The sequence below is a fragment of the Pseudonaja textilis genome, chromosome 1, assembly GCF_049901715.1.
Source record: "Pseudonaja textilis isolate UNSWEBS1 chromosome 1, rPseTex1.2, whole genome shotgun sequence".
NCBI classification, from domain to species: domain Eukaryota; kingdom Metazoa; phylum Chordata; class Lepidosauria; order Squamata; family Elapidae; genus Pseudonaja; species Pseudonaja textilis.
Genome location: NC_141990.1, coordinates 305,843,173 through 305,869,526, shown reverse-complemented (window position 1 = coordinate 305,869,526; position 26,354 = coordinate 305,843,173). Strand labels below are relative to the sequence as shown.

The following is a 26,354-nucleotide window of genomic DNA, read 5'->3' as shown; positions in this document are numbered from 1 at the left end:
CAAGTACCTTTCAAAGGGGTGTAAGTTTATATACCTTAAACCACAGATAAGTATTTTACTGTAAGACGGAGTCTATATTTATGATTGTTATAGCATAAGTTTATTTTTTTTTCATCTGCTAAATCATACATTTGTATTATGAAAGGGATACTTGAAAAATATTTAATGCCTGTTCAATTTGGAAAAAAAAAGCTTTGGTTAAGAATTACAAATCGAATATTGGGGGAAAGAGATATCCTGGTTCAATAAGATGGAAGTTTCCAGCATCATTGGGCAACCACAAGCACAGAGACTTGTAATCATGCTCCTACTTACAAACAAATCCTATTTACTAATGAGGAAAAAATGGAGGCCAACAGAAGTTATGAGGATACACAACAAAGCAGAAAGCCAAGTCACAATGGGAGACAGATCAGCCATAAAGTTTGGGGTTGTCAGGGGCTTGACCAAGCAGATTTACCATCATTGGGCTATACTGCTCACATGAGAGGTATTGTAAAATCTGTATTTAGTGTCTTGTCACAGTGACAAAGCATTCAGTTCATCAGCAGTTGGTAGAACTATAAATCATACAGTGTAACTCCAAGAATTGACACTGGCTTTTTAGTACTTAATTGTTGAGTTGGAGATAGCAGATAAAAGTTTTAATTCTCCCAAGTTATGAAGCTATCTTATGAAAAACTCAAATGGAGCATGTTTCGGAGAGAAAAGGTTTGAAAAGTATTGACTGAGCTCATATATTGTAAAAAGCTATTTACTAAGAGAGCAGAATCATAATGGTGATTGACCAGAATGTGGCTGGGTCTTCTTTGTGTCCCTTTGCCATTCATTTCCCATCCCCAGTCCTTCTCTTGACTGGCACCAAAAATGTTGCTGTTTTTGCATTTTGAAAGGGAGGGGTTTAATTGGCTAAAATAAGCAGTTTAATAAGCATTACAGAGGCTTAAGGCACCCATGGAACTCTTGAAAATGGATCCTGGCCAATTCACTTTAGGAATACAGTCCCTAGAATACTATGAAAAGTTTGTGTGGCTCTGAAGCCAATGAAACTTACACATTCCTGCAGTAGGTTATAACCAAACGTTATTATAGGCTGGTTATATAAACCCAGCCAGGGTTGGGAGAAAGACAGATTTGAGTCATCATCTTGGTATATATGTTAAAAAGCCAACAAGTGAAGGAACTTTCTTTGGGTAGCCATCTCATGTTGCAAAGCCAGAAACTTTATACAGGTACATCCATCTTGTTGCACATTTTTGCATCATTTTTTGCCAAAGTATTTGTAAAAGCAAATCATAAACTTTTCAGGCAGAGGTTCCTCTCTTTTCCTTATGCTGGTTCATGTTTGAAGGAATGTTTGGCTGCTCCTTTTCCTTATAAAGACTTTTTGTAATAAGAAACATCAGCATCCTATAAGAAACAATACAAGCAACTTAGGCAAGGCTAATTAAATAAAGTAAGCAAGACACTTAGAATGCTTCAGTCACAGAAAAAGCAAACAATAAGTTCCATTAACATACAATTCCCACTCAACTATTCACTTTAATACAACATAAAATTGCTAAAACGTATAATCCATACTAAAGTAGTGAGTTGCAACATTTTAAGGCTTAGTTAATAAAATACACCTAGGACATTTTTTTAAACTTTTGAATATGAAATCTTGAATCTACAGCATTTCATTAAATAAAACATTTGTGTCTGGAATTAAAGCATGTTAAAAAATCCTATGATGGAAGAGTCACACCTGGTTTTAATGCCCTATTTCACATCTTGGTTCTGATAAGCTATGAACTTGGCTTTGGAAATTTCCATAATTTACATTGAGCCAACGAAAAATACCTGGGAAATCTGGTTTGCTTTGATTCTGGAGTTGTATCAAGAAAGCATTCAGACTGTAACAAACCATAATAATTTTAGTTCTTGGGAAGAACTCAGTGCATATGATAGAAAGACTGATGGTTTGACCTGTAACAGCTCCTGATTATATTCTTCTGTCACATCCACAGCTAAAAGAAAAGCAAAACCTCCCACCGCTAGGAAGTTAGGGAACCTCTGATGCTTTACAGAATAAATACCCAGAAATGTGGGCTGTTCTCTCTCTTGCGTTTTGCAAGTTTAAGGGGAAAACTGCATAAAGACCCAAGAAGCTAATTGTATCCCACAAACCCTCAACTCTTCCAAATATTAGATTAACTGGATCACAGCCCCAAGCATTGTTAAAACGCAGTCCCTTGTATGTTGGGCAAAACAAATGATACATACAGCTTTCAGACTGTGTACCTAATATTCAAAATAGGAACCTTTGTGTTTGGCTTCCTATCGAGGTCCAGCCCAAAACAAGAAGGCATGTACATTATATCATGCAGGTATTAGAATTGTAGGAACAAATAAAAGTATGAACAAAAGAGAGATGGAATTTAAAAATCAAGGTGGCAGACACAGCTGCAATTAAAGTGCATTGTTTTTAACTATGGATGTCCCTGCTAAAAAAAAATAGAGCTTCAGGCACCCCTAAAGTGTATATAGAGCCAAAATCTATATATCTATATTCTTTCAAGGAGACTTAAATCTGGAGATGTAAATGTGGCATTTTGCATAACATACAACCTTCTCAGATTTAAACCTACTCAATTAAATAATATCAGGATAGGAAAAAGATTCTATTTGAAGAACATACCACTCCACTCTTGAAATTCTCTATCCGCTTCTTTCCCATGCGGTTCAATAGCCACCATGCCCAAGTGGGAAAATATTGCCACATGTAACAAACTGCCAAGTAGGGATGGTCACTGATCCAGGCTTCCTTCACATCATTAGCCATGCTAACCAGGGTTAAGCGAACACAGCGGTGAGTTGTCATTTTGTGAGATTGGTCCCCAACGTTTTGATTAACCTGGTAATGGGAATGGTACACAACAGAAAATTAGAGAAAATCAGAATGTGTTACAAGTATGGCTTACTAGGCAAATTAATCCTTAAAATCCCCCCAAAATTAGCTGCTTGACATTACATAGCTTTTAATGAAGCTCTAATGAAGATTCCCTCCTCCCCTTCGCCATCATAAGGAAATCAAAAACAAAATCATTACAATAGCAGAACATTTCAAGTTGCACATGAAAGCAGATTTGCTTTTAAAAGAATGCCAGTGTGCCATTGGTTGAATTCCATGGGCATCCTAACTTTCCTAATTCTGCACATGTCTCTAGGCAGATAAAATGATGTTCTTAGCAAATAATTGCAATTGTTAGGCACTGTCATCAGCAATCAAGGACAGGGCAATAATTAACCAGTGAGGATTTCATTGCTTTTTATTCTTAACTCTTTTAACAGTCCAGAGTTCATTGTCCTTTAAACCATTTCAGTCAGTTTAGCAGTCAATGCCCTAGTCTAGAAAGCAAGAGACTGTGAGTTCCAGACCCTTTTTAGGCATGAAAGTCAGCCTGGTGACCTTGGGCCCCCAGGTCCCTCTTTTAGCCCAACTCACCTCACAGGGTCATTGTGGAGAAAATAGGAGGAGGAGGGACCGTTAGGTATGTTCACCAGCTTGGGTTATTTGTAGAAATAATAAAGGGAAGATAAAAAATAAATAAATAAAATTCCTACCTTTGAAATTTCTTCAGTAAAGACATTTTGGATGATCTGTGACTGGACAGGCCCTGGACAGATATTAATAATACTTATCTCGGGATAATCGGTAAACTCAGGCCGAAGAGAGTTAAAGAAGCCCTAAGAAAGAACAGAAAGAACTTAATAGAAGGGTCTCCCCAACCATGAACAGAATAAACTTATCATGTGCCTCAAAGATTGTAACTACATACAGATGCAGTTATAAACACAACCTACAATGTTGCAAAGTTTTTGTTATCTACTTTCAAGGTTTCAGATCCATAATACCTTTTAAAGGTGGGTTGTTATATAACCGCTTAGAGAGGGCTGTAAAGCACTATAAAGCAGTATGTAAGTCTAAATGCTATTGCTATAAGCTTATCTGTGTTTTATCTATTTGGCTTCTCCATTTTTCTTTATCTATTTCAGGGGTGTCAAACTCAAGGGCCGGGGGGCAGATCTGGCCCACGGGGTGCTTAGATCTGGCCCATGGGGCCACCCTGGAAACAGCGAAAGACAGGTCCACAGTGTCTGCCAGAGAAAACAGAGCTCAGAAGAGTTATGGTGTCCGAACTGCCTAGTTCGGCTTGGGGACCTCACAGCCATCCCACCATAAAAAAAGGGGCAGGATGAAAGGGGGAAGGATTAAAGAGCAATGAAGTTTTGTGTGTACGTGATAGGAAATTGGGAGGAGGGGAAATGAGAGGTGAGAAGGACCAGAGTAGCTGGATCCTATTTATACCGGCATCTGATGGCCAGGCACCCTGAAAAATATGCTGATTAACACCTCCCCACAACACCTCAGAGTTCTCAAAACATTTTAGCAGGCTCCCTTGGGCTGGAAACTGACAGGTCATGGGAGGAGGGATGGGCTGGGGGCAAACCTACATCTTATTTTTATATCCAGTGAGTGTGGTAATTTGAGGGCGAGCTTGGCTTTACTGCAATCAACACTCTTAGTAAAAGAATGCTTTACTTTAATCAAATGGAATCAAAGGCTTTTCTTTCCCAAGTGATCAGATTGGGACAGGCCTGACACATGCAAAAATAAACAAATATGATCATACCACAATTTTTTGTATATATTTTATTTTCACAATATGAACAACTGCACAGATAAGTGGGGCCCATAGCCCGTCCACTTGGGACCACGGAAGCTGCCACCATCACTGCCACAGTGGTGGCCACAAGTGCTTAAGCCATCAGGGCCGAGTTCCTCTCTGGAAACTGAGGCTGGCTGGACAGTGTTGGCCTCTGAATTGCAAGGGCATAACTGGCAAAGCTCCTTCCGGGAGGCTTCCCTGCTCCCGAGTGGACAGGCTATGGGCACCACTTCAAAGAGCCCCATAGATGCCCAAATGAAGCTTCTAGACTAGGCATGGAAAAGCATTTGCATGCCTTTCGAAACAAGGTTTTGGGACCAAAACCACGTTGCTTCAAGTCTCTCACTGACGGGCGAACCCAAACAGGAAGCTTCTGGGGGCCATGATGTCATGTGACTTCAGCCACCCATCCCCATTCGCAGAGAATGGGTGCTGAAGTTCTGCGAGATCGGGGCATTCAGATGTTTCCAGTTTGTGTTTGCATGCCAATGGCAGGCTTGAAGCAACGTGGTTTCATTCCCAATGCCTTCCGTTCAGCATGCACGAGCCTGGAAACCTCTGAAGAAGATCCACCAAGGCTGCCTGCCACTCCAGAAGTGGCAGGCAGCCTCGTTGAATCAGAGAAGCTGAGCAGGGCACACTCTTCCTACTCTCTCTGCTCTTGGAGCTGTACTCCCAACACATTCTGGGAACCTCCCTTGACCAAAGCAGCTCGAAAGAGACTTACCTGCAAAGCATGTTTGCTGGCACAATAGCCAGTTGCTAAGGGAGCTCCCATGATACCCATGACGCTGCTCATCGTGACAATCTTTCCCTGCTTCCTTTGGATCATGTGGTCCAGGACAAATTTAGTTAAGGAGATAGTGCCCAGATAGTTGAGTTCCATTATAGCATTATATACATTAACACTTGTATCTACGAAAAGAGAACGCTGAGAACGTCCACCGTTGTTCACCAAAATGTCGATCTTTTGTAAGAAAGGAAATGAAGGAAAAATTCGTTATACTACGGCTTCTTGTCTGCATCAAGAACTGAGGTTACTATAGACTCAGAACGCAGCTAGACCTCAAATAACTGTCTCTGTTTGAATTTCTGCAGCACCAGCTCATTATTCTCTTTCAACATCACTGTCTGGGATATATGAAAGGGCTTCTTACATATATGTCTGCATTCTCATGCTCCCTCTTGGGTACACTGACTCCTTTTTAAAAGGGTAACTGTATTCCACATTAAAGCAAAATGATCCTGCCATGCCAGGTTTCATCCCAATACAAATTGTGTGTTTCCTACCCTGCTCTGCTTCTTTCTCTGTCCCTCTGTCCCTCCGTCCTCTCTCTCTCTAAAAAAAAAAAAATGAAACTTACCCGCCCAAAATGCTGAAGGACTGTTTTTGTGGCTGATTCATGGGATCCCCTGTCAGTCAAATCAAGTGGCAAAATGAGGATATCTTTATCACTTAGGCTGCTGATCTCTAAAGGGAAAATGATAAAAAAACAAAATGTCTTGTAGAAATAATGGATCTTTCCTCCATCCCGCCTCATAAACACAACTCAACATGCAGAAAGGGGTACCCAAAGTTCTCCTCTCCTCCCTCCCCTTTGATTTCAATTTTTCACACACTCCTGACCCTTCGTGGTCTGATGGGCATCATTTGGCCAGTAAGTGCTTCTTTGGAATTCTTTTAAGTTTGTCATTTGTGACTGTATTTAGTCCACTTATTTTCTATTGGCTCTGTTTTCCAATTTTATTCTACCTATCTGAACTGTCTCTCCAATGACTTGTCTTTGCATAGCGCACCCATTGTTTAAACTCAGGTTTCAATATTTGTGTTCCTAGCCAACACCTCTTTGGTAGTGCATGATCTGTACTTCCTGCAACTCAAGATATTCTCACACATCTTTATAAAACATTGTTGTTCCCTTTGAGCTACAGTTGGCCCCCACTCTGTTGCTTTTCCGAAGGCCCTAAAAGCATGGCTTTGTTAGAGGACCTGGGAACCATAAATAGAGACAGAGCCAATCAAATAGCAGATTTGTTTGTATTGTTGCTACCATGGGTGGTGGCAACAGTTTTTAATATATGATGGATTTTTTTAAAAAAAATTTGAAAGGTACATGGAGTCACCTATACGTGAGTTGGACGGTTATATAAATTTCTTTAATAAATAATAAGTTTTCTCTGACATAGTTTAAAAGTGCAGCTTTCACAGCCTTATGTTGCAACTTGAAAATCATGCCCTTGACCATTTGTAGCTTTTTGTTTTTCCCTAACTAATATGCCAAGTTAGCATAGTACATATTGTTACTGGAGTCCCCAGGAGTTTAATTCAAATATAAGTTTCAGCTCTTCAGAACATGCTGTCTGTTAAATCAGGATTGAGAAACCTGCATTGCTCCGATTGATTGCATGTGACCCTTGGCCTATTTTTAAAACTACCTTGCAGAAATGGATTCTGAAACACAACAAGGGATTTGTCCCTTCCCTGCTACTTGGGAGGAACTGCCTGGTGTCAGAAAACAGAAAAGATGGCACCTGAGAGAGAATATGGGCGTGTGGTCACTTCTGGCTCTTGGCCAGGCCTCTGAAGGATGTGATCCTCTCTGTGAAAAACCAAACTGTTATTCCTTAAAAAAAATTATTCAGAAGGCAAATGTAATTTCTGGAGCTGCTTATTGCCCAATAAGGGTCTGCTGAGCTGAGGATAGGAGAAACTGCAGCCCAACATGCCTGAAGGGCATGAGATTGGGGAAACTTCCCTCTTCTGCACAGCTTCATCCAAGCTTTTATATAGCCCCCACTTATCTATGAGCAGAATATAAGAGTAAGGGGGAGTTTCTGCAAGCTTGTCGTATTGTAATTTAAGCGAGATAAGGAAAGCGGGCAGAACTGGATTTCAGTCATTCTTTACTGGCAGTGGCCTACGTCTGTGTATATGCATGCCTGGGAAGCAGAGGGTGAGGATATATAGGTCCACTCTAAGGCATATGTCTGGGAGAGAAGTGGGGGCGGGGGGGGCTTAGAATGGAAAAATCAGCAACGTGCAGAGCTGCTGTGTGTTCTTTTCTCCCATATGGATGATCAGAGGGTCTGGTGTATTTTTTCCCCTGTAGTTATATCCATCCCATTTTTGGAACTGAACTGAGCTTTTCCTTATACACCAAATGTATTTCCATTTTGTTCAGTTTTCAGAGAGTTGTCACACAGAGACGTTGGTTGAAAAAATAAAAAGTATTCTCACAAAATTCTTCAAAGTTTTAACTAGTCTCTTTTGTAAATCAGCTGGTTTCTTTTGTATGTCCAGTGCAACATCTTTTTCCAAGTCTGTCTCGAAGCCTGTGATTTTAAATTCCACTTTTGAATCAGTCTCAATCATGTCACGTAACACTTCTTCCTCTTCCACTGCAAAACCCCACAGTAATGTTCCCTGGAATATTTTTGTTTTCTACTAGAACATGCCAATCTATCCATTCTGGGGGGTTTCATAATTTTCCAGCAGTAAATTTCCTAAAACAGTGTGCATTCTTTCCTGTTCTAGAAGATTTGTTTCCAAAAAAATACAAACTACCTCTGAACAACCAAACTGGCACACTCCAGGAAAGAAACAAACTATTCCAAGGAGCACTCCATGTTTAGAATAGAGTTTTGCACATTCCTGCTTTAAAAAGCTGGACTATTTTTGCTGGAGTGTTTTAAAATTATAATTTTGAGGAAGAGAAAGGACCTCCAGGTTGGGTCCAACTTGCGTGAGTTAAACCTAGATGTTCTGTCTTCCCAGGATTTGGAGCAGGGGTGTCAAACTCAAGACTCGCGGGCTGGATCCTGCCCATTAGGATGCTTAAATCTGATTTGTGGAGCTGGCCTGGAAATAGCAAAGGACCAGCCCGTGGTAACTTTGACAGCCAAAACGGGGCGTGGGGGGTGTACATGCCTCCCCATGTCCTGTTTTCAGTCTAGTTAGCTTCCCGCAGCACTCTGCCAGCCAGAACGGGGCATGGGGATGCGTGAAGCCCCCCACACCTTGTTTTGGCTGGCATGGTACTGCAGGAGGCCCTCCAGGCCGCAAACGGGGTATGGGGGTGCCTCACATGGCCCCACGCAACACATTTTGGCAGACAGGGTGCTGAAGGAGCCATCCATCCCATCTCCCTCCCCGGCCTGGTCAGAGAACTACAATAGCAATAGTGCTTAGACTTATATACTGTTTTATAGTGCTTTACAGCCCTCTCTAAGTGGTTTACAGAGTCAGCATATTGCCCAACAATTTGGATCCTCATTTTACCCACCTCAGAAGGATGGAAAGCTGAGTCCACCTTGAGCCTGGTGAGATTCAATCTGCCAGATTGCAGGCAGCCGGCAGGCAGCAGAAGTAGCCTGCAGTTTGGCACTCTAACCACTGCACTACCACAGCTCTTAAAATAATCTGATTTATTTCCCCCAAAGGTTGGTGACCGGCAGAACTGCACTCTAACCACTGCACCACCGAGGCTCACTGAGATCACAATGCTGATCTGACCCTTGAAGAAATCCAGTTTGACACCCCTGATTGGGAGGGAATGTTTAGGTTTCCTTTCTCTTCCTCTCAGTGAGTTTTAAAGCTTACTCTGCTAGTTTCATATGTCACTTCAATAGCAGCAGAATGTGGTGCACCAACATGCCAGGGAGATATTGTGGGGTGTGACTTGACAACCTGTGGTTTCAGAGCAACTTATTTGGAAGCAGATCTGCAAGGCTCTCCCTCTTTCACAATGAAATCAAAAAAGACATAAGATGATTTCACAGCTCTGAGCACTGAATTTTAAATGATAAATCTGAAAGTTAATGCTGTATGTTTTATCTGAGGTTTATGATTTTTGTTGGGTTTTTTTTTAAACTAAAACTCCAGTGATTTTGAAATTCTATAGATTCCTCTGCCCTCTGCTTCCAACAACAACACATTAGAATTCAAGTCATGGATTACATATGATGGCATCTGTTAATGATTAAATCACTTGCCATAAGTCAAACAAAGATAATTAATCTGGTGTCTTTCAGGAGCTAAGCTAATATAATGTGCAAAGCACCAAAACCTTCCTCTCTGCCCCACTTGGCTATATATCAAAAAAGGGAAGGAAACCTGGATAAGCTAAACACCTAGGCAACTACAGCCTAGCTCAACCAGCCTAAGGCATAAACAGTATCAATGACAAAATAATCTTATTGCCAATTAGCTGTTCAGTGATCATTCAATTTTTCCTAATCTCGTCAGCATGATACCTCCTGTAATTGCCAAGTTTCATTAGCACCAGTATCAAAATGGTTTGCTGTTGCTTCCTTCCGGAATATTTCTTATTTTCTTTCTTACTGCCTTAGTTTTTGGGTAGCATCCCAACTGAATACTAGACCAGTTTACTTAACCAGGCAAGGTCAGACAGATGCTGCAGAAACCTAACTGGAATTAGCACAGCACTTAATATAAATATGCCAAAAGAGGCACACTAATTTTTGTTCTGTAATTGTATTTGCAATTCTTGCAACCTTGTTAAAGGAAATTGCACACACAGACTTCTAGAATAGTCCCTACCAAGGCACTTCTTTTTCACCCTCTCCAATTCGTTTTCTCTTCTTGCTGACAACACAAGCCATGAGCCAATCTTGGCCAGCTGGTAGGCCAACTCTTCTCCAATTCCGCTGGAGGCACCAGTCACCCAGACAACTTTCCTAGGCAGCTCCTTTTCTGGGGAAGAAAAAAAAAACAGCAAAGTAGATGACAAGAATATGTGTCAAGCACAGAATATTAGGAGTCCAGGCAGTACAAGTGAATATAGGTTTATTGCATGCTAATGCTCTCTACAGGAATATGAACTACTAATGGTCAAGGCAAATTGGTGATAGATAAAAATCAATGGAATTCATTTGGATCTCTTGTGGACATGAAGGGACTTGAGACTTATGGCATGTTTGCCCCTTCCCTCGGGTTCAGCAAGGTCATGATGCAGGTTTAAAATACAATATCAATGTTAAACCAAAGATAGCAGTATCTTAAAACATTCGAAGACTAATAAATGTTTATTTATTTATTTATTTTATTTTGTATTACATCATACCTTTTTCTGATTAAACTCCACAAAATCTCAACATCATAAGTAGATTTCTGTTAAAGGGTCAATGTTCTTTCTTGTCTTGAACTTACTTAGAGGATGCTGAGGCCAGTTCATCATTAGGCAGCAGAAGAACGTGAACTCTTACGCAAACGATCAAACTACAAGGTAGTTCACAGAAAGCAATCTTCCTAAGGACATCATTGGCTTTTTAACTTTGTACACTTTGGGCAAACATAAATCCCCAAGGACTTTGCTGGGTCTTTCAAAATTTGCAGACAACAAAGCAAACAAGTAAGCCTGCCAAATATATGTCTACATCTTTAGCTACAAGACACTAGACATGCATATGCTCTGGAATACATAGCTTTATTCTGAAAACAGAAGGCTATCTGGAGTTTTCACAGCATATAATAGTGAAAATCTTGTTTTTGCTATTGCTCTACACAGGATATAATGAAGATTTGTTTCGTTTTAAACAAAGGTAGAAACAAGAAAAAAAAAAGGTTATGCTGGATCAAGCCACAGACCTATCGGTTCTGAAGTTTCCCACAATGGTGATTAAATGCCAATGGGAAATCCCCATGCATTCCATGAATGAAATAGCATTCTGATATTCACAATGATATACTGAAGTTAATATATTACTATTTAACTGCAGGTATTATTTATTTATTACATTTCTATGCCACCCATCTCAGTGATGCAGCGACTCTAGGAGGCTTACAATATAATAATAACTAAAAAAGTGCAAGGATAGAATAGAATAGAATAGAATAGAATAGAATAGAATAGAATAGAATAGAATAGAATAGAATAGAATAGAATAGAATAGAATAACTTGGAAGGGACCTTGGAGGTCATCTATTTATTTTATTATTTGATTTGTCAATCGCTTACAAGAAAATAGGTATAAGTATAAACATGAGTAAGAATACAGGAAATAGGTGCGAATAAATGGGGACAGTAGAACAGGGACGGTAGGCACGATGGTGCACTTATGCATGCCCCTAGACCCATCTCGTGCTCAGGCAGGAAACCCTAGACCACTTCAGACAAATCGTTATCCAATCTCTTCTTGAAAACTTCCACTGTTGGAGCATTCACAACTTCTGGAGGCAAGTTGTTCCACTGATTAATTGTTCTGTCAGGAAATTTCTCCTTAGTTTCAGGTTGGTTCTGTCCTTGATTAGCTTCCCCCATTGCTTCTCGTCCTGCCTTCAGGTGTTTTGGAGAATAGCTTGACTCCCCTCACCTCCCTTGTACTCGGCTTACAACCAGTTGCTTAATGACCATTTGAAATTTGGACAGGCACCCTCACACCAAAAAGATACTTACGAACCAGTTCTGAAGTTCCGATGACCACACACAGCCCCCCCCCGTGGTCACATGATGCAGTTCAAGCACTTGGCAACCCAGCCTGCCTTTATGACCCTTTGCAGGATCCTGCAGTCACATGGCTGCAATTTATGGCATTTTCACTGAAAATCGGCATTTACTTCTGGTTTTTGCAAAAATGCCCCATAGTGAAAAATGAGTTCACTTAAAAAACCATGGCATTTCTTAACAACTATGGACTCACTTAATGACCATGATGATTCACAATCACTGCAAAAAAAGTTATAGAATCAGGTTGATTACATGATGACCCATGATTTATTACCCTAATGGGCAGTCTCCATTATGGTTATAATTCAAGGAATACCTGTAATCTTCTCCTAATCTTTGAAAGGAAGATTACCACAACATATTTTGGTAACAAATCCCATGAACTCAGTATTAAATGCAATACTTTATTCTGTCTAGAATCCCCACCGTTCAGTTCCTTTTAATAACTCTGCATTCTAGTGTTTATGAAATAGAGAAAAACATCTGCTTATTCATTTCAAATTTTTCACCCTTTTTCAGAATTGTGTTAGCTATCACTTTATTTCTTTCCAATAAAGGTCTTTCTTCATACTGTACAGGAGTTGTTCTAAGCTCTGACCATTCTGCTTGACCTCTCTTATACCAAAATCCCCCTTTTTAGGGAAACTGAACCTGTAAACAGTCTCTAAATTGAAGCCTTTTGGCTATGCCAGGCTGCCAATGTTAATACCCAGCCAACATGGCCAAATTCTAAAACATTCAGAAAACACCACATTGAAGAAGATTGCTGTACAAAGGTGTAACCAATCTCAACAATCCTTTTGGTTTTGTTGTTGCTCAATGCAGCTAGCAGATGGAACATTGTTTTCATAAGAACAAAATATCTAAGCATCTAGTCTAGCATTTTGTGTCACATGGAGTTAATTGAATGCATCTAGGAAGCTCACTGGAGGGTGGTAACGCCTTTCCACTATCACTTCTCAGCAACCAGTGTCGAATGGTATATTTGACCCGGAAGATAATACAGTAAGCAGTCATTAATACAGCAACCACTGATAATCTGAAGCTCTGGGAAAGTACGCATTCAGACTCCTTTTAATCTCATCTAAAGTGACTGCTGTTACTATAACTCTGATAAGAAATTTCATAATTTAACTGCATAATGGGTAGAAAAAGAAGAATAATTTTCTTCTGCTGATCTATTTGTGGTTCATGTCAATGGTTGAGCACAAGTTCTAAACTCCACAAAATCGTAAAACTATAAGAACTGTATTTGTCTTTCATATGTTGCAATTCTGTCATCTTGAACACATTCAGTGCTGAAATTCTAACATGATGAGAGAACAGATCCTCCCTCTTCATATTATTAATGGCCACACAGAGCTATTTATTTGTTTGTTATATTTGTTAAGGCTGCCCAACTCCAAAAAGACTCCTTGCAATATTTCCAATGCATAAGTTACAACATACAGGAGCTAAAACCCCAAGGTTGTAGAGACAAAATCAGCACTCTCAGCATGTAAGACTCAATAGGAGTTCCACAGCCATTCTAACCCAAGGCCTGGGAATAGGACCATGTTTTAAGAGATTTCCAGAACTTTGAAGAGTGCATACCTTTGGAATTTGGGTGCTATTCCAAAGGGCAAGGGCAATGATAGAGAAGGTTCCTTGGTCCAACAGAATGACTTTAATTAAGCAGACCTGGAGTGCATCCTCCTCTACCTAAACACACTGAATGGGTAGAAACAATGTGAGTCTCAATTCCCAAGTCAGGGCTGACCAAAACAGAATTAAGTAGGACAATTTCTTCTCATGGTCTCCAAAGTAGTTTTTATTTGGTGCACCTTAGATCTACTTGTTCTTTCTTTGCAGCCATATGGTTCATATTCAGTTTGCCTTCAGTTACTATTTCAACACTTTTATCACAAGTACTATACCAAGTTAGGTACGGTATACATGTGCAGTTGTCTTAAAAGTGAATAACACTTTCTCTCTCCCTCCCTCTCTCCCTCCCTCTCTCTCTCTCCCTCTCTCTCCCTACCTATCTATATCATTATGACTCTTTACACCTATTTCTCCAACTCATACAGACATTTCTGAATATTATTCCTGTCTTGTTGCTACTGTGCCTAATTATCCTTCCTTTTTATTCATCCAAAACATTAATGAAAATATTTATTATACAGTAGGGGATCTGAACTGACTCTCCTTTAAATTCCCCAGAAAATTCCCTGTTTATTCACTTATTTCAGCTCTTTTTTTTGTTTCGAATGTTTTTAGTGATATTAAGATTAACCAGCGTGATGCACTTCCTGGTATTGACAACTCAGCATTTTATGTAACACACAGCACTATTTAATTAATAACAGCAGGAAATGTGTTGTACCTTCCTAGAATTTGATCACAGAATCTCCAGTAGTTTGTTGTAATGTTGTTAGTTATATTTTTCTAGATAAAATTCCTAGCCTTTGAGCCAGTGTGTGCTACCTCTGATGCATATTTAACTGTGGGTAGATCTGGTAACTCTCCTTGTATTGTTAAAAGTAATGATACCTTCTATGTCAACCAAAACTGCATCCAGTTTTGGTCACCTATAAAAAAGATGTTGAGACTCTAGAAAAAGTACAGAGAAGAGCAACCAGGATGATTAGGGGACTGGAGACTAAAACATATGAAAAACGGTTACAGGAACTGGGCTTGGCTAGTCTAGTGAAGAGAAGGACCAGGGGAGACATGATAGCAGTCTTCCAATATTTGAGGGGCTGCCACAGAGAGGAAGGGGTCAAGCTATTTTCTAAAGCACCCAAAGACCAGACAAGGAATAATGGATGGAAACTGAACAAGGAGAGATTCAACCTGGAAATAAGGTGAAACTTTCTGACAGTGAGAACGATCAACCAATGGAACAGCTTGCCCTCAGAAGTTGTGGGAGTTTCATCACTTGAGACTTTCAAGAAGAAATTGGACTGCCATCTGTGAGAAATGATGTAGGGTCTCCTGCTTGGGCAGGGGGTTGGACTAGATGACCTAAAAGGTCTCTTCCAACTCTGATTATCTGTTATTTGTTAACTTGACTTCTGTGGCTACATTCTTGCAGTTTTCTTGGCAAAGTTACAAGATGTTATTTATCAAATTTACATGGCCTGTCATACCATAAAAAATGACTCTGGGCTGCGTACAGCACTGAATTAACGATCTATAAATATATAAAGGACTATGAAGATTAAAAAATTTAATTGTCTTCCAGATGATTTGATTAATGTGGCCTTTAACTATCAATTAGGAGTTTCAATCATTAGCATTAGTGACTTCCATTATTCTTGCCATCTTTTATTCTTTTATTGGGTATTATAATTATTTGCTTTGATTGTTGTGAGCCACCCAGATCATCTTTATTTGAAGGAGGATATTACTAGACCGTCCTCTTACAAAAAATAGTGTTCCTCTTGAAGACAGGCCAGCAGCGTCCTTAGAGCTTTCCAAAAGTTAATTTTAAAAAATGAATTGTTCTGGAGGTGTTTGGGGATCAGTGAGTGATGTCCTTCTGTATCTTGTATTTCTGGTATTGTTTGGGGTTTTTCTACCATCTGTTCCACATGGCTGCAAGGTCTCCTTGGTTTGCTCTGGCTTGCCTACTTCTTACAGAAAACTTTGTCAATCCATGGCGAGATCGGGGATTTTGTTTTTCACCTAGTTTGTCACAAGACTGGGCGTGCTTTGGGTTGATCCAAAGTCCCACAGCTGGCTTTTGTGCCTAATGGGAAGAACCTGAGCTTTTCCCGCTGTTTTGGTTTTAATTTTTTTTTACTGTTTTTTACTGTTGTAAACAAACCAGAAGTCAATCGATGTACATATCATGATATTTCAAGAACATATATAACATGATATATAAATAGAATAAAATGCCAATTAATTAAGTGCTTCTTGGGTCCAGGTTACCTAAGAGAATGTCTCCTTGTATATGATTCCCTCTTGTTTACTGAGATCATCTGTGTTTGCTCATATTTGCCCTATCCAGCCATCCCTGTGGAGTTTCATGAAAATGATGGCTACTGCTTTTAGGGGGAAAAAAATCTCATATTTTAGTTCAGTTTCTAGATGAAGATTATAAATATAATTCTTATCTTAATTCTGGTTCCAACAACATTTTTGTCTTTTTTGAGTTGGGGTAGACGGAGTGGGATTCAAAAATTTTAACAACTGGTTCTATGGGCATGGCTTGATGGGCGTGACTGGGTGGGCCTGGCTTGGTAGATGTGGCTATGTGGTCATGTGATTGAGTGGGCATGGCTATGTAGTCATGTGACTGGGTTGGTCAAAAGAGAGAAACTCACTTTAACAATGCTCTTGGAGCAGGGGGTTGGACTAGATGACCTCCGAGGTCTCTTCCAGCCCTGGATTGCTATGCTGTTTCAAAGCATTCTCTGAAGCTGCGTCTAGTGCCAGGGTTTGTGGTCCTTCCTTTCTCTCCTTTCATCCATCTCCCTCTATCCATCCGTCCATATCTCATTCACTTTCCCTTCCCTTCCCTCTTTCTCCCTTCCCTCCCTTTCTTTCTTTCTCCCATTCCCTCCCTCTTTCTTTCTTTCTTTCTTTTAAGAGAAAGAACAAAAGAAAGAAGGAGAAAGAGAAAGAAAGAAAGAAAGAAAGAAAGAAAGAAAGAAAGAAAGAAAGAAAGAAAGAAAGAAAGAAAGAAGAGCTACCATGCATCCCTATGCTATTCATGGTATATTTTCAGCTGGAACCTCTTTCTACTTAAACCTTAGTACAACACCCAGATATTTAAAGCCATTAAACATCTTGGATTAATCTTGAAACTTTTTGCATACTTGTACTTAAACAGAAAGAATTTTGTTTTAAAACATATGGCTTCAATTTCAGAGCTACTTTTTATGAAGACCAAGTCATGAAACGGGAGATTGGAAACAAAGCAAAGGTTAACCTTCTCATTCTTTCTAACCCTTTCCTTCTTATGTGGAAGTGAGCCTTTCTACTTGCCATTTTATTACCAAGAATTTACCACTATCTTTAAATTAAAGAATTGCCTTCCAACAACAAAAAACACAAGTTTGCAAACTGCCTGAATAGTAACACAGCATGTTAAATATCGAACCACAAAGTGGAAAAGGGAAAATATCTGTGACAAATATTTACTGTGTTTTTTGCTTGTCAAATTTAAAAGGCCATTGGACTCCATAAAGGTTGTGATAGCAATAGAAGTAATGATGTAACCATGAAGCAGCAGCTAGGCTAACTGCTGAATAGTCTGGATTATGCTTTGGAAATTGTGTAATGTATGCTCTGAAACTGAGCAAACGAATGAGACCGAAAGGTAAGCTGTTCTCTACAAAATCCACTCTGAACTTACCACACTAAGCCTGGCATGAAAAAGCAGAGCAACTTACTTGTTTTGAAGAGGAGGATATGGAAGAAAGAAAGAAGATCGGCTTCAACAGTTTTAGGAGACTGCCTAGTTTTGTTTACCTAGAACATTCCAAGGGTGGTAATAAATACTCCAAATGTCCTTTTGGCTAAACATTTAATCCAGGCATACTGGATGGCTGCATGCTCCCAGGAAGCTGCAGGAAGGCCTCCTAGGTCCAAAACGGGGCCTAGCAAGACTCCCTGGAGCCTCCTGGGAGCAAAAACGGGGCGTGGGGGCCGCTGCACCCCCGTGCCCCATTTTCACTCCCAGGAGGCCTCCCTGCACTTACCTGGGAGCCAGACAGGCCTCATGGGGACTCCTGGGAAGCATGGGGCAGGGTGGGTGGGACCAGCTGGCCATTGGAACTACCGGTTCATTGAACTGGATGTAAAATTAACATCCGGTTCACTCAAACCGGCTCAAACCACCTGAATCCCACCCCTGCGGTAGATGCCATGCAAAATATTTTTTAAAAGATCTGCTGAGGGCCCTTTCTTTTTAGCTATAGAGTCATATCTTACCTATGGTTTTACATGTTAAAACAATCTTGAAACCTGGCGTAGAATATTTTAATGGAAGGTAATATGCAAAATATGGCCTTGGAGTACAAAATGAAGCAGGGCACAGGCTGATAGAATTTTGTCAAGAGAATACGATGGTCATAGTAAACACTCTTTTCCAACAACCCAAGAGACAGCTCTACACATGGACATCACCAGACGGTCAACACAGAAATCAGATTGACTATGTGCTCTGCAGCCAAAGATAGAGAAACTCTATACAGTCAGTAAAAACAAGACCAGGAGCTGACTGTGGCTCAGATCATAAGCTTCTTGTTGCAAAATTTAGGCTTAAATTGAAGAAAGTAAGGAAAAGCACTAGGCCACTCAGGTATGAACTAAATCATATCCCTGATGAATATACAGTAGAGGTGACAAATAGATTTAAGGAATTAGATTTGATAGACAGAATGTCTGAAGAACTATGGATGGAGGTTCGCAACATTGTACAAGAGGTAGCAACTAAAACCATCCCAAAGAGAAAGAAATGCAAGAAAGCAAAATGGCTGTCTGAGGAAGTTTTGCAAATAGCTGAGGAAAGAAGGGAAGCGAAAGGCAAGGGACAAAGAGAAAGATACACCCAGTGCAGCATTCAAGAGAATAACTTGAAGAGATAAGAATGCCTTCTTAAATGAACAGTGCAAAAAATAGAAGAAAACAATAGAATAGGGTGGGCCAGAGATCTCTTCAAGAAAATTGGAAATATTAAGGGAACGTTTCATCTAAAGATGGGCATGATAAAAGACCAATATGGCAGGGACCTAACAGAGGCAGAAGAGATTAAGAAGAGGTGGCAAAATTACACAGAAGAACTACACAAAAACGAGCTTACCGTCCCTGATAACCACGATGGGGTGGTGACTGACCGTGAGCCAGACATTCTATAATGTGACGTGAAATGAGCTTTAGGAAATCTGAGCAACGACAAAACTAGTGGAGGTGACAGTATTCCAGCTGAGCTATTCAAAATCTTAAAAGATGATGCAGTAAAAGTGCTACACTCAATTTGCCAGCAAATTTCGAAAACTCATCAGTGGCCACGGGATTGGAAAATTCCAATTCCAAAGAAAGGCAATGCCAAAGAATGTTCAAACTATTGCACCATTGGACTCATTTCACATGCTAGTAAAGTTATGCTTAAAATCCTGCAAGCTAGGCTCCAGCAGAATGTGGGTTGAGAACTACCAGAAGTACAGGCAGGATTTTGAAGAGGCAGAGGAACTAGAGATCAAGTTGCCAACATACACTGGATCATGGAGAAAGCTAGGGAGTTCCAGAAACACATCTACTTCTGCTTCATTGACTATGCTAAAGCCTTTGATTATGTGGATCACAACAAATTGTGGCAAGTTCTTAAAGAGATGGGAGTACCAGACCATCTTATTTGTCTCTTGAGAAATCTATATGCGGGTCAACAAGCAACAGTAAGAACTGGACATGGAACCACTGATTGGTTCAAAATTGGGAAAGGAGTCCAGCAAGGTTGTATATTGTCGCCCTGCCTATTTAACTTATATGAAGAGCACATCATGAGAAAGGCAGGGCTAGATGAATCAAAAGTTGGAATTAAGATTGCCAGGAGAAATATCAACAGCCTCAGATATGCATATGATACCACTCTAATAGCAGAAAGTGAAGAGGAATTACAAAGCCTCTTGATGCGGGCGAAGCAGGAGAGTGCAAAAGTTGTGAAATTCAACATTAAGAAAACTAAGATCATGGCATCTGGCCCTCTCAATTCCTGGCAAATAGATGGGGAAGAAATGGAGGTAGTGATTTTATTTTCCTGGGCTGCAAGACCACTGCAGATGGGGACTGCAGCCAAGAAATTAAAAGATGCTTGCTCCTGGGGAGGAAAGCTATGGCAAATCTAGACAGCATACTAAAAAGCAGAGACATCATCCTGCCAACAAAGGTGTGTATGGTCAAGGCTATGGTTTTCCCAGTTGCAATATAGTGTGAAAGAAAGGCTGAGCGCTAAAGAATTGAGTCCTTTGAACTATGGTGCTAGAGAAGACTCCTGTGAGTCCCTTGGGCTGCAAGGCAATCAAACCGGTCAGTCCTCGAGGAGATTAGCCCTGACTGCTTTTTAGAAGCCCAGATTCTGAAGATGAAACTCAGATACTTTGGCCACCTAATGAGAAGGAAGGACTCACTGGAGAAGAGCCTAATGCTGGAAAGATTGAGGGCAAAAGAAGAAGGGGATGACAGAGAATGAGGTGGCTAGATGGAGTCACTGAAGCAGTGACATGAGCAGCAGATATGAGCTTAAATGGACTCCAGAAGATGGTAGAGGACAGGAAGGCCTGGAGGAACGTTGTCCATGGGTCATGATGGGTCAGACATGACTTCACAACTAACAACAACAAAAAATATTCAAAATGTTAATAAATCAAATGCTGATTTCAGCTTATTAGTTTTATAAATTGTACAGATGTTTTTCTCATTCTTCATGAGATTTTTTTTTCCCCTTTGTATTTTGTGACACTGAATTTACCAATGTTAACAGCTTTCCATGAAGGGCTGGATAGACAGTTGATATGGCAGACTGGTATCCATCCATCCATCATATTTGCCAGTCAGAACAATAAGCTTGTCCTCATAAGATATCAACACTAGTCACTCTGATTGATGCCATTCTGACTCTGATATTCTGCTCACGTTGCATCACTTGAGGAAAACGTTTCTACATCAGTAATTCTTATGTAGATAAGCGTAACAAAGCATATGATTCATCTGCAGAGACCATGTGCAATTGCAAATAAAGGAACAGTAAACCACAACTTCATAGAAATTATTTCTTCATCTTGAAAGTATTCCTTGTGATCAGGGCAGTTCTCATATTATTCCAATATAACCATATAATACTCACTTTAGAGCTTCATCTTTTAAATAAATAAAACAATGGTGTGTCAACACGATATTGAAAACAAGAAAAATATAGGAAAGAACAAGGAAAGAAAAAACTAACAGGATAAAAACAAAGATATTCTGAAATTTATGTATCTAACCAAACCATAAATACATCTCTAAGAAGAGATACAATTTTCAAAATATCCATTCTTAATATTGCTATACAAAAAGACTTTTCTATAGATACTGGTATCCTAGAAGGAATTATTTTGTTAATGAAACTAAAAAAATATTTATTAAATTTATTTATCACCTATCTCACTGTCAAAGGATCTCTGATATAAAAGCCTTTCTCTTTCCAACAACCTAAACAAGAACGGAAAAGCAATAGATTGTTCATTTATCAAAAAAAGCCACCACAGGACATTTTTTGTTTTGGTTTGAAGTGTTCCATGAATTCAACTATTCTTACTGTTGAGCAAACAAAGCTCAATGAATAATGCTTATCTTAAAATATACAGGTGTTTGAAATCCTTGACCTACCTCAGGATCTTCTAATCTAGCCCTTGGAGTAATGTATACAGGTATTCTAATTAGTAACCACCGATAGTTATTGTCATGAATTTATCTAAGCCCTTTTTAAAATTATTTTATTTATTTATTTATTTATTTGATTTGATTTGTCAATCGCTTACAAAATAATAGGTATAACTATAAACATGAGTAAGAATACAGGAAATAGGTACAAATAATTGAGAACAATAGGACAGGGACAGTAGGCACAATTGTGCTCCTTACAGACCTTTTAGGAATGGGGTGTGATCAATAGTGGATAGTTTAAGGCAAGGGTGTCCAACCTTTCACCTTCCCTGGGCCACATTAGAAGATGAAAATTTGGTTTGGGCCACACATAAAATAAAATAACAGTAACCATACCTGATCATCCAAAAAAACCATAGAAAACATGGTTAACATATTAAATTTATTTGGAAATGAAGTTAGTGAGATGTTTTATTATTTATTATTAATTATTTATTAAAAATTATTATTTTTTATCACAGTTTTTTTATCACAGTTTAATTTCCGGCCAAATTTTATGGGGGAGAGCTCGCCGCCTCACGCCTACCTCTCCTCCTGCAAATGGCCCGGCTGGATGAGGCAGGACTGGAAGGCAGAAGCAGCAGCAGCGGTGGGGGCAGAAGCCTTCCCTCGCATCGCTGCTGCTTTTTGCCCGCCGCCGCTGCCCCCATCGCCGCTTCTGCCTCGCAGCGGGGGCAGCGGCGACAGGGGCAGAAGCAGCAGCAGTGGCGGGGAAGAAGCAGCTAGGGTGTGGCAGGGGAAGAAGCAGCGGAGGTGGTGGGGGTGGCGGCGGGGGCAGAAGCGGTGGTGGCGGCGGCAGCAGCAACAGCAGGAGGTGGCGCTCTGATGGCACCCGCCTTTTCTCTTGCTGCTTGGCCTGGCGCCGCCTCACCCCGCCTCGCGCCTGCCTCTCCTCCTCCTCCTCCTCGCTGGCTCTGGCACGAAGGTTGGGGTGGGCACTGGGCCACATTACGAGGCGACCTGGGCCGCATGCGTGCCCGGCTCGCGGGTTGGACAAGCCTGGTTTAAGGTTAAAGGAATGAGATTTGAGGATGTAACAACAGAGTCAGGTAGTGCATTCCAGGCACTGGCCACTCTGTTCCTCAAGTTGTACTTTCTGCAATCAGGTTTAGAGCGGTTTACATTGAGTTTGTATCTGTTGTGTGCTCTTGCACTGTTGCGGTTGAAGCTGATTATTATTGGCTAGTGGTCATCACTACAGGAGAGGATGCTGCTGCTTCTTTTATCCTTCATCTGAATTTCCTTGGATCATTTGGGTGACTACGGCTAGAGAAAAAAAATCCTGCACTGAGCAGCACATTTATTCTGTATACAGGTAGTTGTCGGTTTACAATGGTTCGTTTAGTGATGATTCAAAGTTACAACAGCACTGAAAAATGTGACTTATGACCGTTTTACATAGTTACAACCTTTGTGGCATCCTCATGATCATGTGATCAAAATTCAGGTGCTGGGCAACTGGTTCATATTTATAACCTTTGCTGTGTCCCAGGGTCATAGGGTCCCCTTTTTGCAACCTTCTGACACATAAAGTCAATGGGGAAGCCACATTCACTTAATAACCCTGTTAGTAACTTATCAACTGCAGTGATTCACTTAACAACTGTGGCAAGAAAAGTCATAAAATGGGAGCACTTAACAAATGTGTCACTTAACAACAGAAATTTTGGGCTCAATTGTGGTTGTAAGTCGAGGACTACCTGTCTATGCTATAGGTATATACTTTCTGAAGCAGAAATAATTAGTTATAAATGACCTTGAGTTTTGGCTTTCTCTGTGGTTAGGGATAAACATGGGGATTTGCAAGTTACAAGGTTCCTTCCGGGAGTAAGATATATACATGCAAACTAATGGTTTACAAGTTTAATGAATTATTTATTCCTTTATTATTATTATTACAGGACAGCCTCTGGGCAATTTAAAACAAAGTAATGGTACAAAAAGGATGCTGTACAATATAAAATACACAAAATGTATCATCTGTTTGAACAACACACTGTCTTTCTGTCTATATGAAACTGTATCAAATCTACTGTCAACATTAACACCCACACAGAGATTGTTTTTCAAATGCCTCGGGCAAAACCTCATAATTGCACTAACTGCTTCTAGATTCCTGCCTTTAATCAGCAATTTGTTCATGCACACAACTATATATAGAATAAATAGCAATGCAATTATTTAATCTTTTTATAAAATTTTTAAAAATCCAATTACTGCTCAGTTTCTTTACTACATAATCAGAATGATTAGATACAATTGTGCAATATTTTTATATATTTTTCAATATCAGGGTATAGATTCTAATTTGGCTGGGGATTTATTTAAATAGTAATTGAGAGCCCAGAAACTGAAGTAGGATAGACGGAACTATTCAGATATTTTGATTGTTATAAATTTAGGTGTTTTAGAAATGAAAGTGGTGGGCAGACATGATCTCAGTCTCAGTATCTGTTGGGCTGTCACACAGAACAAAAGGTGGACTTATTCCCTATAATTCAGTCTACTATGAAAGAGATTCAGGCTACACATCAGGAAGAAGTTCCTGACTATAAGAGCTGCCAGCCAGCGGAACAGGCTGCCATCTGGAATGTTAAATTCGCCGATGCTGGAGATCCTCAAGTATGTAATTGGACAGAGATGATCTAATGGATCCTTCACCTAGTAAGAACTGAACAATATGACCTCTAATGTTTCTTCTGACTTTATAATTCTCTTACAACACTTTGGCTTATTTTTTAAATATAATTACTCCAGCAAAAGATCTCTATGGTATTAATAAATGTATTAGTAGATACTGTACTACAGCTAAATCTAACTAAAGTTTAAATAAACGGATATTACAAGCAACCCTCCATTTAATGTAATGAAGCTTAATTTACAAAAATTACAATCCTCCATTTAATCCAATGAAGCAATATACAAAATCATGCTCACAAGACTTGGCTTTATATAAATACCAGTGCTGTCACCCTAGAAAATGAATTGTGTATCTGTGAGCGTGTACATGTGTGCTTTAATCACCAATATAAAAGTAAACTCAGTCTACCAGATGAATTGTGGATTCTATTTCTCTTTTGTTAGGTGTTGTTACAGGGAAGTAGCTAAACCCCATGAGAAACCCCCTGTTTTTAGGTTAATGGAATGTAGGTTTTGCAAACCTGCCATTTCATACTACCTTGTTTTAAACGGATCCCTGCTTACAACTAGGTGGTACAAAATTTCAGGTTTACGAAAGTTCTATTTCATTTACCTAAAAGCAAAGTATCACTACACATTGTCTAATGCAAAAACAATAGACTTGCTTGCTTGCTTGAGACTTAAGCTACTGCTTGGCTCTAAATACACACATTAGTCAAGATTTTGTGAATAGCCTTAAAAGAATCCTTTCCGACAAACTCTTGGATTTCTCCCTTCCCATAAGAATTTCCCTGCCTCAAAAAGCAGGGGAGAGGTGGGCCCTTTTCATCATTGGTAAATAAACAGATTGTAAAACCTATTGTAAAAGCTAGCCTCCAGCTGGAAATCTGACATGGGCCTGATCAACCACTTCTGTCCAGTTTCCACAAGTAAACTGGCTCAAGGACGGTAAATGCAGCTTTGTGTTCTAGCAACCAAGCTGATGAGTAATACTGCATGGACAGAAAAGAGAGGTTACGCGCACACCCTAGTCACAACCTGGAGATCTCCAAGAGTGGTGACTACAGTTTCCATATCTGCAGCCAGCATGGCCAGTGCTTGATTAACTATTACTAGCTTTGGGCTACAAACTCTAGATGACAGACAGCAAGAGCCTACAAACATCCTGCAGTCTGACATTTTGTAGTCCAGATCTGGCAGCCAGCCCTAGGCTTCACTGTTTTTTCCCAGAAAATCCCAAAAAAGTTTCGAAGAGAATAAAAAAAAAGTTTGCTAAAATGCCCGAAAGCATAAAAGAAAATTCATTTGAAATAGTAAAATAGTTTTTCTTAAAAAAAGCAAAAAAAAGCAGTAAAGTAAAATAAATAAACTAAACTACAGTAAACTAAACCAAACTAAACGGCAATTTGGCCACGTGGTCCAATAAAGGCTTGGGTAAATAGAGCTGTTTTCAAACAGCCAGAAACTGTAATCCCGACATCTGGGAGATATCAAATACACGAAGGCTTTCAGCTTAAAATGTTAACAAATCTCGCAGCATCCCTGTAATTTCCACCGACATTTAACCACCGGTTGTGCGAGAGATCGCGCCGCGTTTGTCGGTTCGCTTGGCGCAGGATGGCCGGATATCCAACTCTCGCATTTGGCCCGGACTGTGAAACGGCCGCTTCCTCCTTCGCCCGCTTTTCTTTTCTTGTTTCTTTAACCCCTTTTGCTAACTGTTGCAATGGAGCGGCCCCGCGCAGCCCCGGAGAACTTGTGCCACGTCCCCGCGCGGGAGGAACGAGGGAGGATGCAGCAAACTCCAAGCAGACTGAAGCGAAAAAGTTGGGAGCCACCGCGAAAGAGAGAAGACCTTCCGCTGGTTGACTTACCGGGCTTCTTGCCCCACCATTCTGCCCACTGCACGGTGAGATCGCTGTCAGCTCGGATCCAGCGCACGACCTGCAGGATTAGGTAGGCTACGAAGCTCCACACCGCAATGCACGGAAGGCAAAGCTCCATGGCGCGTAGAGAAGGCGAGAGCGCGGCAGGAATTGAGACCAAGGGGAGCCCCTTCTTATAAGCAGCAGGCTGGCTTTTTTTTTTTCCTTTCCGCCCGCTGTCCCAAGCAGGGAGT

General features: G+C 40.2%; 1 protein-coding gene across 1 annotated transcript; it reads right to left on the bottom strand.

Moving 5' to 3' along the window:
• Window positions 1-77: 77 nt before the first annotated feature.
• On the bottom strand, window positions 78-26,354 carry DHRS7 (dehydrogenase/reductase 7). Its single transcript, XM_026698657.2, has 7 exons — window positions 26,110-26,354; window positions 10,273-10,425; window positions 6,077-6,183; window positions 5,440-5,679; window positions 3,607-3,729; window positions 2,681-2,896; window positions 78-1,410 (listed from the first exon to the last, which is right to left on the bottom strand). Exons 1-7 carry the CDS (start codon window positions 26,237-26,239, stop codon window positions 1,375-1,377), a joined length of 1,005 nt encoding a protein of 334 aa, XP_026554442.1. The 5' UTR covers window positions 26,240-26,354; the 3' UTR covers window positions 78-1,374.